Here is a 14,878-nt window from a genome sequence, read left to right as displayed (position 1 = left end):
TGAGATGGCTCTAAAAAGGAAACTCCCTGTTTCCACAGACCAGTTTCAATTCAGATTAATAGTTCACCACCCCAGGGTGAACCGTTTTAACTGATGTGTCATTTCAAAATAAAAGTCATTTAAAACGAATATATTGTTTTGTCTATTGGTTCAGGTTGCAACAGAAATTAAACTCCCTGTTTCCACAGACCACTTTCATTTCAGATGGAATGTACACGTAATCCCTCCAAAAAACTCAGAAAAATGCATTTTTGTCTGACAATTCAGATTAAAAAGTAAACTCCCTGTTTCCACTCAACATGTGCCAGTATTCACTAATGTAATATATAACGAGAATGAACATTCACGATATTGTTACCGTGGGCACTTAAAAATACTGTGAAAATTATTTCTTGCATATTATTCATATTTTTGGATTGAATTCATTTGATACGTTTTTTTGTATTATGTTATCAAGTTTGATTGTGGCAGTTAGCTTTATTTGTTAGTTATATATATTTTTTTACCTAATCAAAATAACCCAACTGTAGTTTGTTTGAGATTAATTGGAATGAAAATACATGTTTTTTGAAATTAGCTAAAAATGTTTATTTATATACTGTCTGTGGAAACAGGGAGTTTCCTTTTTAGAGCCACCTCAAATCATAGACAAAACTGGTCATATATGAGTTTTGGGAGGGCTTTTATTTTGTAATGCAACATCAGATCGTCTTGAAACTGGTTGAGTGACACCCTGGGGCAGTGGACTATTAGTCTGAATTTAAACTGGTCTGTGGAAACAGGGAGTTTCCTTTTTAGAGCTATCTGAATTTGAAGACAAAATTGGTCATATATGACAGTGTACACAGATGTGGTTCATTCCACTGGTTAATACATAAAAATACATGTTTGCCTTGCTTAGTTGGGGACACTTGACTGATTGCACACTATTAGAAGAGAGCTGAAGTGGATGACATCACTAAATCATCAATGAACTGACTTTAGCTGGAAAATGACTGTTGTCCTCCTCTATTTTCCTGTTGACACTGTAAAGCTGCTTTGACACAATCAGCATAAAGTGCTATATAAATAAAGGTGAAAAACAATTCAAATTATACCTCTATAGCACTTTTCACAGCTTTACAACACACACACACACACACACAAGCAGGACAAAGGAAGTCTTCCTCAATGGTACACAAGTGGTTGAATTAGATTTTAGAAATGTCTAATAATTGTGAGCAATAAAGCAACGGAGATGTTTTGTGGGACATTTTCCCCATGCAACCTCTTAGTATGAAAAATGAAATGGGTAAATACAAAAGAAAATGTAAACAAATGTGATTAATTTTACATGTGATTTTATTATTACATTGGTGTCAGAACAGTTTTTTTTAAAGGCAAGCACTGGCCAACACATTCCCTGTGAAACCATAGTTCACAGCTGCTATAAATCTGGGAAGACTGCATGTTGCACTTTAAAGCCAATGTGCCCATGTTCATTTGTGAAATATCTTGTCTCATCTAATTTAATAAAAAATATATGAAATATGAACATGATCAAAATTCAGCTGAAAAATCTGAACAAAAACAACAACAAAGTTGCATGAGCTTTAATGGTTGTAATGGGAATGGCCATCTGGGTTCTTGTTTTAATCAAAACTATGATGGTCTTTGCATGTGGGTCTGTAATGACAATGTTTTGTCCCAGCGCACCTATTTTTGGGCGTGTTCGAAACCCATGCCAAACAGACTTTTTGTTTTGTTCCGTAATTCAGCCGCTACGGGCGATCATACTATTTATTTGTAATCATTACAAGAATACCAAAATCGTGTAATGAGCAAGTGCTATTAGACAGCTTAATATCGCGCTGTCAGAATCGGCGAATCTGCTGCGGTCGTCCCATCACATCTGGAGCGAAGGACCTGAACCAGGAAGTTGGTCACCAGACAACACGGAAACCAGTTACACCATAACACCGGCGAATCTCCAGCGAGCGACAGAATGGTTGATTCAGACAAGTTAAACATCGATTCGATCATCCAGCGCCTTTTGGAGGGTAATAAACGTTATTCTTTCTCATTACAAACTGTGCCGTTTTATATTCATTCGCATATTTATTATATTGTAAATCCGAACAAAACTTCCGCGCATGCGCAGTGCATCAGTCGTCTCGTTCGGAAACAGAACGCCACTAGGAAGATGTCACAGGTGTTGTGCCAAATCTTGACCCCTGGATTATTAACCCTTCTTTAACCTGTTAACTGTCACTTGCCATTACATGATTTAAACAGTAATATCTTAGTCTGAACCTAAAGCAATCTTGACAAACTATATATCGTTTGAAAGCTTAAAGACGCTAGTTTTCATATTTGGTGACTGATTTTTTTAATATTTTACAGGGCAACTGTAATTTGTTAATTTGCAAGAAGAGTACTCATCAGTCAGAGAGAGAGTTCTGACCTTTACTTTGAAATAGTGATACATATATAAAATCATGAAAAATCATGAAAAATCTCCATTCATGTTCACGTCAAGTGTTCAAAAGATAAAATTCATTCTATTTTTTGAGAAAAAAAGGTCTAAAAGTGTTTCGAATATAAAGAAAAAACAATAGGTTCAACAATGGGAAAAAAAACAATAGTAAAAAACAATGTCGTACGTCCAGGGTTCTTGTTGCATGTCTTTTATGTGTGTTTTAGAGGATGAATTGAAATCAAATACTGCCATACCACCTTTAATACTTCTGAATGTGATGTCTACGTCATAAATATTGAGAAAAGAATGGAAAAAACATGTTTCAGATCACTCAAACCATATATGGAAATAGAGCCGCCCTTATATGGTTTCTAATGGGGTTTGATGATCATCTAGTGGAAAAGCTTGGTACTACGCTCAAACAAAATTTAACTGAAAGCTCATTTTTTGAGATATCAACCTCAAATTTGGAACACAACTTTTTCAGATTTTTGGGTTTGATTTTCTAGCAGTTTTAGAGTGAAACATGTTATGTAAAATATATATTTTACATAAAATATAAATATACATTTTTTTACATTTTATATTTTCATAAACTTAAACTTCCATAACTTTTTTGTAATGTAATTTTTTAGACTTTTTCACCTCTACAATAATCTGCCAAGTGTCTTCTTTAAAAAGAGACCAACCTTAAGTATCTGCTCCAAACCATTCAAAATGTATAACAATTTAAGTTGGAAATGTCATTTTCAGGCCTATACTCAAAAAGTGAACCGACAGTTAACAGATTAAGGCTCATATTCGATTGAGAGGTAACGTTAGGGGAGGGAGAAATGCCTCTGACAGTAATACATCAACAACAGTCTTGATGATAGGAAATACTAACAAAGTGCCATTGCCTGCGTTCCTCAATGTCCAACATTGCCACAAGCCTATTAGTTAAAATCAAGGGAAATAAAAATCTTTCAGGTAAATATATTGTTAATAAATATATCAAACAAAAATATACCAAAAGGCTATCATAAGAAAGATAGAATTAGTCAGTTATTGCAATTTATCTGTCTCTTCAGTGATTGGAGGAGGTAAACATTGAGAGAGGCTCGCTGCTGCCCAAGGCATATGAAATATATGTCTATAAAACACAAAGTATATGAAATCTGTTATTACAGATTAAATAATGAGTCAAGTGGAGGGCAACAAAGGGGTAGGCAAAGCAGCTAATATACAAGAGAAGGTAGGTTCTATGTAGTAAGATGACACAGTATTTACTAAGAAGAAGAGAAAAAATTATAACCAGACTGTGCATGGGTAATTCAGGATTCAATGTAAATCTATGTTAAAACACCTAAATGGATTATGGGATTATTGTGGTGAAGCTAAAAATGTCAAATGTGATGAGTAATAATAGGCAAATTCTATAAAATAACAAAGTAAAGGAATTCAAACTATGTCATAAAGCTATATTTTAGTACAAGCCGTTGTAGATACTAGATCACAGACAGGTCTAGATATTTAACTTGCTAAACAGCTCTTGGGCAACTGTGACTTATTAGCTCTTCTCTCAAGTCACGCCTTTAAAAAGTCACGCAATGATTTTTGGTAAACTGATGTCAAGTCACTGCAAGCTGCGGTTGCCACAGAAACAGTCAGTGTCCTGAGATGCACCATTGTGACATATATAATGTAGGGAGGGATTTAGGGATGGGCGATATGGGCTTAAAATATATTTATGCTATTTATTGCAATGACGATAATTCAGGGAATCCTGTTTCGTTAGAGAAAAGTATTATTTTTCCTATTTTTACCCAAAATAGGGTGTTGGGAGCATTGCTGAGTATACACTGTTTAAATCATCCTGGAAGCCGGAGGGCGCTGAATAAAAAGCACAACGGAGATAGAGAACTTTTAACTGATGAACCTTGAAGACAATAAACATACGATTGCACAAAATATATTTTTTCTTTGTGTTCTTCAATCTTGAGTATTTTTATAAGGAAAGTATATTTATAATGCAATGCTAATCGATATTACTTTTATCACTGTATATAATACTATCATTCTGTAATATGAAAATCTGTCTGGTCATAAAAAATATATCAAACACTCGACTATGTTATTAAGTTAATTTGGAGAAAAAGCACATCAGTAAATTATATCTTTGTTGGACAATAGTTTGTAAACAGGCTCATACACATGCAAAACTGTATCACACACACGTGCTACTGTACTACATTTATTCAGAAAAAATTTTTGTGCACTGTACAGCCCTAACCGAATAGTTACAGATTGTAAAAGGAGCTCGAGCTCCTCATTTAGCGATTTACTCCTCCTCAATTTCACGTCCAGCATTCGCTCCGCAACAGAAATATGTCAACAACTAGACTTTATCGTTATTATCGTGGGAAGACTAATTCTTATCGTGGGGAGAATTTTTACCGGGGGAGAATTTTCACCATGAAATCCCCTAGAGGGATTTCATGGTGACTTCAATTACACCTACAAGCACAACTCAGTCTGTACGTGTATATAAATGTATTATCTATAGACAGGCATGTAGCTGTCTGCAAAAGAATGATTTAAGGTCGTAACCGATATGTGCAAACTAATTACTTGCTATTTGCTGACTTTTTTTACATATAGGTTTTCCGGTTATGTGGGCTAGATGTGGAGAATTAGCCTAATGTTTTTACTCATTCATACAAGAATATTAATATTAATGGTTTTAAAATGAAGTATTGCAGAAATATGAATTTAAAAATTCTGTAGCATCAAAAAAATAACATGCCTTTTATGAATGCTTGTTTTTCTGTCTCAATTTTCAGTGAAGGGCTCCAGACCTGGTAAAAACGTTCAGTTAACTGAACAGGAGATTCGTGGATTGTGTCTGAAATCTCGGGAAATCTTCCTTAGTCAGCCGATACTTCTGGAACTGGAGGCCCCACTCAAGATTTGTGGTAAAGTTCTGATAACCATTATGCTCCATTTTTATTTTAAATAGTTCTGACAAAGCTAGTTAAAAGGTAATACAAATAATTTAACTCTATTTCTTTCTGTAGGTGATGTTCATGGTCAGTACTATGACGTGCTCAGGCTTTTTGAGTATGGAGGATATCCTCCAGAGAGTAACTACCTGTTTCTGGGAGACTATGTAGACAGAGGCAAGCAGTCACTGGAGACCATCTGCCTGCTGCTTGCCTACAAGGTCAAATATCCAGAGAACTTCTTTCTTCTCAGAGGAAACCATGAATGTGCCTCCATCAACAGGATATATGGCTTTTATGATGAATGTGAGTATATGGAGGTGGATAGTATGACCAAAAGCTTAGGTCATGGTCTGATAGGCTCACTGTGTAGGACTATTTATTAAGTCTATAAGTTTTGCTTAAGTTGAAGCATTTACATCTTCTATCTATTCCGTACGTTTACCATGTTAAATGGGGTGAGTGTGTGGGAGGAGGGGATACTGTCTCATCAGAGCAGAGCAGATTGCGATCTGGTGTTTTCAGTGTCTCAGGGCTCCTCCGTTCACAGTAAATGCAGCAAACTCCATCTCTGCATGTGCTGTGAGTGCATGCATTTAGGAATGCAACTTGCAGACAGACTAAATGGAGAATAACCACAAGATTAAGAGATGATTTAGGGTGCGTTCACATTTGGCAGTGTGAATGCTGCCACCTGAACCCTGGTGCATACCAAACAAAGACTGCTGATAATGTGGTCCGCTCTGGTGCAGAGGTGGGTAGTAACGAGTTACATTTACTTCGTTACATTTACTTGAGTACATTTTTTGGGTAACTAATACTTTTAGAGTATATTTTAAAATGGGTACTTTTACTCTTACTCAAGTATATTTTTAGAGAAAAAACGGTACTTTTACTTCGTTACTGTGGGCGACTCTCCTCTCGTTACTTTATCTTAATGCAATACAAGTTAAAAATGCTTCAGTTTATTCCAAACGTGCCGTCTACTTTTCTCTGGACAATGAACGATGCCCATTCGCGAATGATTCATTCTTTTGAGTCGATTCTGTTCGAAGGCTTGATCAAATCAGTTGGCAAACCAGTGAATCGGTTCGCGAATCAGTTTGAATGATTTGTTCAGTTCCCTGCCGCACGCGCTGAGTCTCTGAAGCGGTTCTCACTCGGATAACAGAAAGTTTAAAAACATCAAGAGCGCTGAAGACGTGGCTTTGGATCTACAGTCAGTTGAAAGAAAATCTGCAAAGGCTTGTTTGCTAGAGCTATATGAAGATCTTTTATTAGATGAACACTGCGTGTGCTGTCTACTGTTCCACAGGTATAGGCCACGATACCACTATGACATTACCAGTTTGTTGTACATGTACCTTACATTAAATACAATGTATAATTTATACATTAAATAAGCTGTCACAGAGTATGAAATAAACACCCGCGAAACCTGCGTTAGCTCTGCGCAGCGGCGCGCGGCCTGTTCTAGACACAATTAATATTCATATTTTTACAATATTTACGCTTGCAAAAATATAGGCTACATTTGTTTACATTTTGCAGAACAGAAGATCCGTCAATATGCATTTGTTTCGTTATGTTCAGAGCAGTCATGTGAGGAGTTTTCAGAGGTTATAGGATAATACATAATTAATTTACTTTAAAATATAATTTAATTCAGTGATGCAAATCAGAATTTTCATCAGCTGTTGCTCCAGTTTTCGGAGTCATATGATCCTTCAGAAATCATTATAATATATTGATTTATTACCAGTGTTGGAAACAGTTTTGCTGCTTAATATTTTTTGGAACCTGTGACATTTTGTTCAGGATTCTTTGATGAATAGAAAGCTAAAAAGAGCAGCACTGATAATAAATCAACATGATTTCTGAAGGATTATGTGACTCTGAATACTGGGGTAAAGGCTGATGAAAATTCTGATTTGCATCACTGAAATAAATTACATACATACATATATATATATATATATATATATATATATATATATATATATATATATATTGAACGGCAGTGTATGTGTGTGTGTGTATACACATACACATAACATAAATGTAATCTATATATCTAAATAAAAATAGACTATATTCAGTACCTATATGACCCAAAGTAACTAGTAACTAACTACTTGAGTAGTTTTTTTTATCCGATACTTTTTTACTCTTACTCAAGTAACTATTCAGACTATTACTTTTACTTTTACTTGAGTAAATATTTCTAGAAGTACTTTTACTTTTACTTGAGTACAGTTTTTGAGTACTCTACCCACCTCTGCTCTGGTGTGGTTCGATTCAAATATGAATTCAGCATGGACCAAACACATCTAAACAAACCAAAAACAGGATGTGCATAACATTTGACCTTAAAGGGTTACTCCTCCCCAAAATGCAAATTTTGTCATTAGTCACTTGCCCCCATGTCGTTCCAAACCCGTAAAAGCTTCTTTCATCTTCGGAACACAATTTAAGATATTTTGGATGAAAACCGGGAGGCTTGTGACTGTTGCATTGACTGCAAAGTAAATAACACTGTCAAGGCCCAGAAAAGTATTAAAGACATCGCCTAAATAGTCCATCTGCCATCAGTGGTTCAACTGTAACGTTATGAAGATACGAGAATATTTTTTGTGCACAAAGAAAACAAAAATAACAGACTGCGTACGCTGTTCTGTGTCAGCTGCACCACACGGATACATCTACGTTTATTTACGCTTTGATATGAATGAAAATAGCCGTATCCGTGCAGTGCGGCTGACATAGAACAGTGTACGCAGTTTACATCCAGTGGATACTCTCCAGAATGCAGAGCAGACGAATTGTTAAAGTTGTTATTTTTGTTTTCTTTGCATACAAAGTATTCTCGTAGCTTCATAACATAACGGTTGAACCACTGATGGACTATTTTGGCGATGTCTTTCATACTTTTCTGGGTTCAGAACAGGCGTCAGAAGAACACATCATCTTGCATCTTCATTTGTGTGCAACGGAGAAATTCCTGCCACTGTTTTGACTCCTTAACACATTTTCTAAGCTCTTTGCGAGTTGACGTCTAATAAAAAATACCATATGTACGCACATACAATGAGTGCATCTAGCCAAACGCATAGCATTGTTTTGGATATTCGGGAAGTTCCATTACAAAATATTTCTCAAAAGCCTTTTTTTTTTCTCCTTCTTTTCCTGTTTTTGTTTTATTCTTTATCTTTAGGTTCAGTGTTAAACACACCAGTATGAATGCCAAGTAGACCAGGATTAAATATGTAATTTTCTTTTTTTGTACAGACCAAAAGAACCAAGAAAGAACAAACTACAAGTGTGAGGCATATGCCTGAATGAATGTTACCGTTTTACAATCTGAACGTGTGTGTGTGTGTTTTTTTTTTTTTTTTTGGGGGGGTGCCAGGTAAAAGGCGGTATAACATCAAGCTTTGGAAGACATTCACAGACTGTTTCAATTGCTTACCAGTAGCTGCTATTGTGGGTGAGAAGATTTTTTGTTGTCATGGAGGTAAGTCAAGTTTTCTGGAATGTCTTCTTTAGAGACTGTTACAAGATCATCAAATGCTTGTCTGAAAGGAGTAATTTTGGAGAAATGTAGCATTCTTTTAATGAGTATATATAAGTTAAATGTTCATATTTATTTAGAGTTTACATTGTTGCAGAATTCCTAGAGAGCAGGTCTGACATGTAGGTAAAGTTGAAAATTTATAACAAAAATATGAAATATTGTGTTTTTGACAAATAGAACCTAGCCGGAGTATACTGTGTTAAGGCCTGCAGTGTTGTAAGCGCACACTATTTTATTTTCCTGTAAAATGTGCATTTATCCCATGGGCAGGTTTGTGAAATAGAGTCAGGGAATGGTGGACATGAGGCTCTTGATGTGCTTACAAGTGTTGGATGATTTCAGAAGATTCTTTCTAAACTGCAGTTGAATGATCCTTTGCCCAGGTCTTTCTCCAGACCTGCAAAGTATGGAAAACATTCGCCGTGTGATGAGGCCCACAGACGTCCCTGACCAGGGTCTGCTGTGTGATCTGCTCTGGGCTGACCCAGATAAAGATGCCATGACCTGGGGAGAGAACGAACGTGGTGTCTCTTACACCTTTGGGTCTGGTGTTGTGGCCAATTTCCTCGAAAAACACGACATGGACCTCATATGTAGGGCCCACCAGGTAAGTAATGTAGTTTATTGAATGTAGTGTCATTGCATTGCGTATATGTATCTGTGTAGTCAAAAGCACCATATCTGAATTGAAAAGAAGGTTTTTAACATTTCCAGTTCAGATTAATTTGTTTGGTTTGCCTAATAAGCTGTGATCGATGTGACAAACCAGAAATATCATGGTTTTCTCATAACGTTTACAATTTTTATTTTTAATTTATTCTTTTCATTGAGAAGGATGCATTCTTGTTTATGATGCGTCTTTATTATCCACCAGTTGTGGTAAACGGTGATGGTAGAAAAGATTTTCAAAACTTCTCATCCAGCACCCGTACGATCAGCACTGCAGCTCCTCAGGGTTGCGTCCTCTCCCTGAACACCAGTGACTGCACATCTAAAGACCCCTCTGCCAAGCTCCACACTGATCGGCCTCATTCAGGACAGTGATGAGTCTGCCTACAGACAGGAGGTTAAACAGCTGGCTGTCTGGTGTAGTCTTGACAACCTGGAGCTCAACATGCTCAAAACAGTGGAGATGATTGTAGACTTCTGGAGGACCCCCCCCCCCCCCCATCTCACCATCATGAACAGCACTGTAACAACAGTGGAGTCATTCAGATTCCTGGGCACCATAGTCTCTCACAAGGTTATTTTTGTAAACGAATACTAATACTAAGACGAAAACGATTGATGAAAAAACAGTTTCGTAAACTGAAATAAAATACAAATGTCAAAGTATTTGAAAAACTAAAACGAAACGAAACTAACAACAGTTATTGAAAAACTAACTGAAATAAAATAATAATTAACAAAAAATAAATAATCGTTTTCGTAATCATTACGTTCTCACCCCTTGGCTGAAAAATATATGAGCTGTGTGGCGGTTTAGGGACTCTGACGGAGAGACGCAAAGCGGTTTAAAGCAGTGTCCTGCATGGGTCCTGTTTGGTAAACATGCACCAGCAGTACTTAACAGAACACCCGACCCGTTTTCCCACAGCAGCACTAACTTATTTCTGTAGCCTACCAGACCAGAACCGTTTGACATAAAGACCGAGAGTCGCAACCCGAACCAGACCCGCATTAATCTACAACATCGGGAAGGCAAACTTATTTTCTCATCTAACACAAGCAATCAAACCAACATTACGTTGGTGCTTTGAAGAAAAACAGACACGCGACATAATAATTAACAGGAAAAAAAGATGAGAACGCACCTTTCTGTAAACAATACAAAACTTGCCCTAGCATTTTGTGATCACTGACAAACTTTCGAACAAATAAATATGCATAGGCTAAATCACATCATACACACGCTTATAATTCTTCATAAATAAAGAAAATAACATATTCAAATGTGAGCCTTTAAATAGGCCTGCGATTGCCGTTATTATTGAATTTCATTAGTCCCACACAGTTATGATTTATGGGCGGATGTTCACGGAAAAGTGCGCAAGACAAGACAGATACAATATCATGATTATGGTTAAATAAGAAAAAAAAGACATATAACCAAATTAGGCTACTTTCATTTTCACATTAAATATCTCAACACACCATTAGATATGACATTAAGCGCAACTTGTGTAGATTTATGTAGTAAAAAGGCTTACTTCCTTTGATAGACGGTAAAAGTATACAAATATACACCAATCTCAGCATGGGTTAATTTTGTCACTAAACGTTTGCCTCACTCAAGGTTAAATTATGCTAAGTCTTTCTTTGGCCTTCGCTCTGGAAACTATATAAAAACTAAATAAAAATGTGTTCATAAAATAAAAACTAAACTAAAACTAACAAAAATATTAATGAAAGTAATAAAAACTAAACTGAATTTCTTAGCAAATTTGAAAATGATATTAAAATAAAACAAATTTAAAAATTCAAAACTATAATAACCTTGGTCTCTCAGGACCTGAACTGGAATATTCACATTGAGTCCATTGTTAAAAAGGCCCAGCAGAGGTTGTTCTTCCTTCTCCAGCTGAGGAAGTTCTCCTGCTGAAACAGTTTTACTCCGCCATCATTGAATCCGTCCTCTGCAGTTCAATAACTGTCTGGTTCAGCTCAGCTACCAAATTCAACCTCAGAAGACTACAGAGGATAGTCCGGACTACTGAGCGAATCACTGGTCCAACCCTCCCCTCTCTCCAAGAACTGTACTCATCCAGAGTGAGCAAAAGGTCTGGCAAAATCACTCTGGACCCTTCACATCCTGCACACTCTTTGAACTGTTGCTGTCTGGTCGACGCTACAGAGCTCTGAGCACCAGAACGGCCAGGCACAGGAACAGATTCTTCCCTCAGGCAATCCATCTCATGAACACTTGACAATAACGTGGAACACACAACATTATTATACATTTATTTAACACGCATACTTATTTACATTTTCAAATTTGCACATATCATACCTGTGCATACATGCCTATTTTGTGAATTTTTTTTTTTTTTTTTTTGCTATTTTGTATATTGTCTAGTTTGTATATTACTCTATTTATTATCTGTGTCTTGTCTTGTTACTGCCATTCTGTTGCTCTGTGGAGCTTCTGTCACTAAAGCAAATTCCTCGTATGTGCAAACTTACCCGGCAATAAATCTGATTCTGAAAACTTTGAATCAGTTGAACCAATTGCTTCACAAAATGATTCACTGTTTTCGAAGCACTCGGAACGTCACACGCTGGTGAAGATTGCCTGTTAGAAGAGTGTAAATGCAGTGAAAACTCAGCCCAAATATGCATTACAAATACCTTTTACAAACTAGTTACCGCCTCGAATGCTGACATGGCATTAAAGACTGATTTCATTTTGATGTGTGCGCCGAATCGCTTGTTCAAAACAAGAGTCGCAGAGGGTTCTAAGCTTCACGAAGCAGCGTTTTGAAAGTGCTTATCACTAGGGGTAATAACATGGTAGTTTTGTGCAGCATTTGTGACATAATCTTCTTCTCTCTGAACAGGTGGTGGAGGATGGCTATGAGTTCTTCGCTAAGAGGCAGTTAGTCACCCTTTTCTCAGCTCCCAACTACTGCGGAGAGTTTGACAACGCAGGGGCTATGATGAGTGTTGATGAGACCCTGATGTGCTCATTTCAGGTTTGTATGTGCTCTCTTAGTAGCTACTAGGGATGCCAATTGCTCACCTTTGGGCAAAATTCACAGTTTGGAAAGCAAGCTAGTATCCTACAGAAAATCTATGAAATTTAACTGTATACTGAATGCCATATTGTACTGTAAATGTGAATTTAGTGTAAAAAGAATGTAAAATTACAAGATTGGGTTGAATATTTACAATCTTGATTTATTTACATAGGCAACAAAATATTAAATCTAAATATTTAGTACATTTCCTAAGCCTAGCCTCATTATGCATTGTACCTGATGAATGGTTTTGAAGGCTCTCTGTTTGTTAGATTCTGAAACCAGCGGAGAAGAAGATACTGTCATATGGTGGTGTAGGAGGATTTGGGTCTGGTAGACCTGTACCTCCTCCACGAAACGCAGCCAAGGGTGGCAAAGCAAAGAAATAACATCAACTACTGCAACGCGCCTATACATCCTCTCCATCATTCTACCTCTCCTTCGCCTTCTCCTCTTCAACTCCAAACACCAAATCAGTGCAGGGTTTTTTTTTAGCTGTCTCCATCAAGACGAGACTGCTGGGAATCTGAGCGGTCGTGTGTGTGTGTGTGTGTGTGTGTGCGTGTGCTTGACTGAAATGCCCTTGTGGAGTGTATTGGTTTTTGTATGTGAAAAAGTGTGTATTTGTAGAAAAAGGTTTTGTTGTGTGAGTGTGTGTGAGGGATTCTTTTCTTTTTCTCTCTCTTTTTCTTTGGTAACTGCGCACCTTTTACTGCGTTTTTAGATGTTCTGGTTGATTTACTTTTAATCTATCTTCATGTCTTAAGCTATAACGTGATAATCCTTTTTAGGCCATTTATTGGACCTATGTGATGCCCTTCTCTTCAGACCAAGCCTCAGAGTCCAGCTTTTGATCCCCGCTGTGGGGACAGACTTTTCCATTCCCCTTTAGCTCGAAAGCAATCTGAAAGGAGGTGATTGTGCTCTTGAACATGTGCAAATCACTGCCAGTCTCTTTAATTTGAAACTTTGTCCAAGTGCAAGTTATTGACGGCATCCTGCACATTTTGTCATATACCTAATTTGGGGCATCTGTTGCTTCTTCAAACTGCACACTCAGGTAGTATTTAGCCTGGCCTGTGGAAATTTGGTTGTTGGTTTTTTTTTTTTTTTTTTTTTATGAATGTCTGCAAAGTGGGTGCCATCGCTGTTTCAGTTTGCACAGAAATGCACTGTTCCCTTTTTTTTATGATTGTGGCTATGTGACACTTTGTAAACTGCAAAGCTCACCTTTCTCTGTTAAAATGACTTTTATTATTTTTCTTTTTCTTTTCTTTTTTTAAGTAGTCATGAATTTAGCCAATAAAGTGAGAATCTGGTGCAAATTTATTTCGTTTTTTTTGGTCTATCTATAAATGTTTAGTGTCTTCTAAGATTAGTGTTAAGACTAATTAAGATTTAGGACTGTTCTTTCTGATTGGCTAGCTTACTCTTCAATTATGAGATATAGTTAATTACAGGACAGAGCTACAGTTGCAGTCAAAATGTCATGAAAACAACTAATTGATTTGATTTGATTGATTGAAACGTTTATTTTGAACATGTAAATAAATATAGTCAAAACAAAACAATACAAAATAATTGAACTTGTACATGTCCAAAAAGGAGTAGGAAGAAGCATAAATTTATTTACCCCTACCCCTTCTCCACTCCACGTTGATTATAATAATCAATAACAATAATCATCAAATCAACTTCATGGTAAAAATAATCATCAACTTAATTTCATAACTCATCCTTGCCTTAATACACCCTTTTGACATTCCTACATATATTTACAGTAAATATGCAAACAAAACCCAAATAAACACTGACTAAATAATGTGTATGAACAACTAATCAGATCCGTTCTTCCTCCTGATACATTCTGAGAACCATATGTTTATACTGCTTTTTAAACTGGATCACACTTGGGCATTGCTTGAGGACTAGACTTAGTTTGTTCCACAATTTCACTCCAAATACAGAAGCTTCTTAATGTTGTACGAACATAAAGATGCTTAAACTTACACTCTCTCCTAAGATTATATCTCTCTTCTCCATTAAGGAACAATTTTTGAATATTGCCAGGGAGTAAATTATTTTTTGCTTTATACATTATTTGTGCTGTTTGAAAATGAACCAAATC

At 36.5% G+C, this 14,878-nt stretch overlaps 1 protein-coding gene across 1 annotated transcript; it reads left to right on the top strand.

The window, feature by feature from the left end:
* The first annotated feature begins 1,746 nt into the window (after positions 1-1,746).
* Positions 1,747-14,309, top strand: LOC306851983 (serine/threonine-protein phosphatase PP1-gamma catalytic subunit B-like). Its single transcript, XM_079388531.1, has 7 exons — positions 1,747-2,039; positions 5,281-5,412; positions 5,515-5,745; positions 8,849-8,953; positions 9,397-9,620; positions 12,571-12,705; positions 13,023-14,309. Exons 1-7 carry the CDS (start codon positions 1,985-1,987, stop codon positions 13,137-13,139), a joined length of 999 nt encoding a protein of 332 aa, XP_079244657.1. The 5' UTR covers positions 1,747-1,984; the 3' UTR covers positions 13,140-14,309.
* Positions 14,310-14,878: the final 569 nt, after the last annotated feature.

The sequence above is a fragment of the Barbus barbus genome (assembly GCF_936440315.1).
Source record: "Barbus barbus genome assembly, chromosome: 32".
NCBI lineage: Eukaryota > Metazoa > Chordata > Actinopteri > Cypriniformes > Cyprinidae > Barbus > Barbus barbus.
The sequence above is the reverse complement of the archived record's forward strand: the minus strand, read 5'-3'. Positions and strand labels throughout refer to the sequence as shown.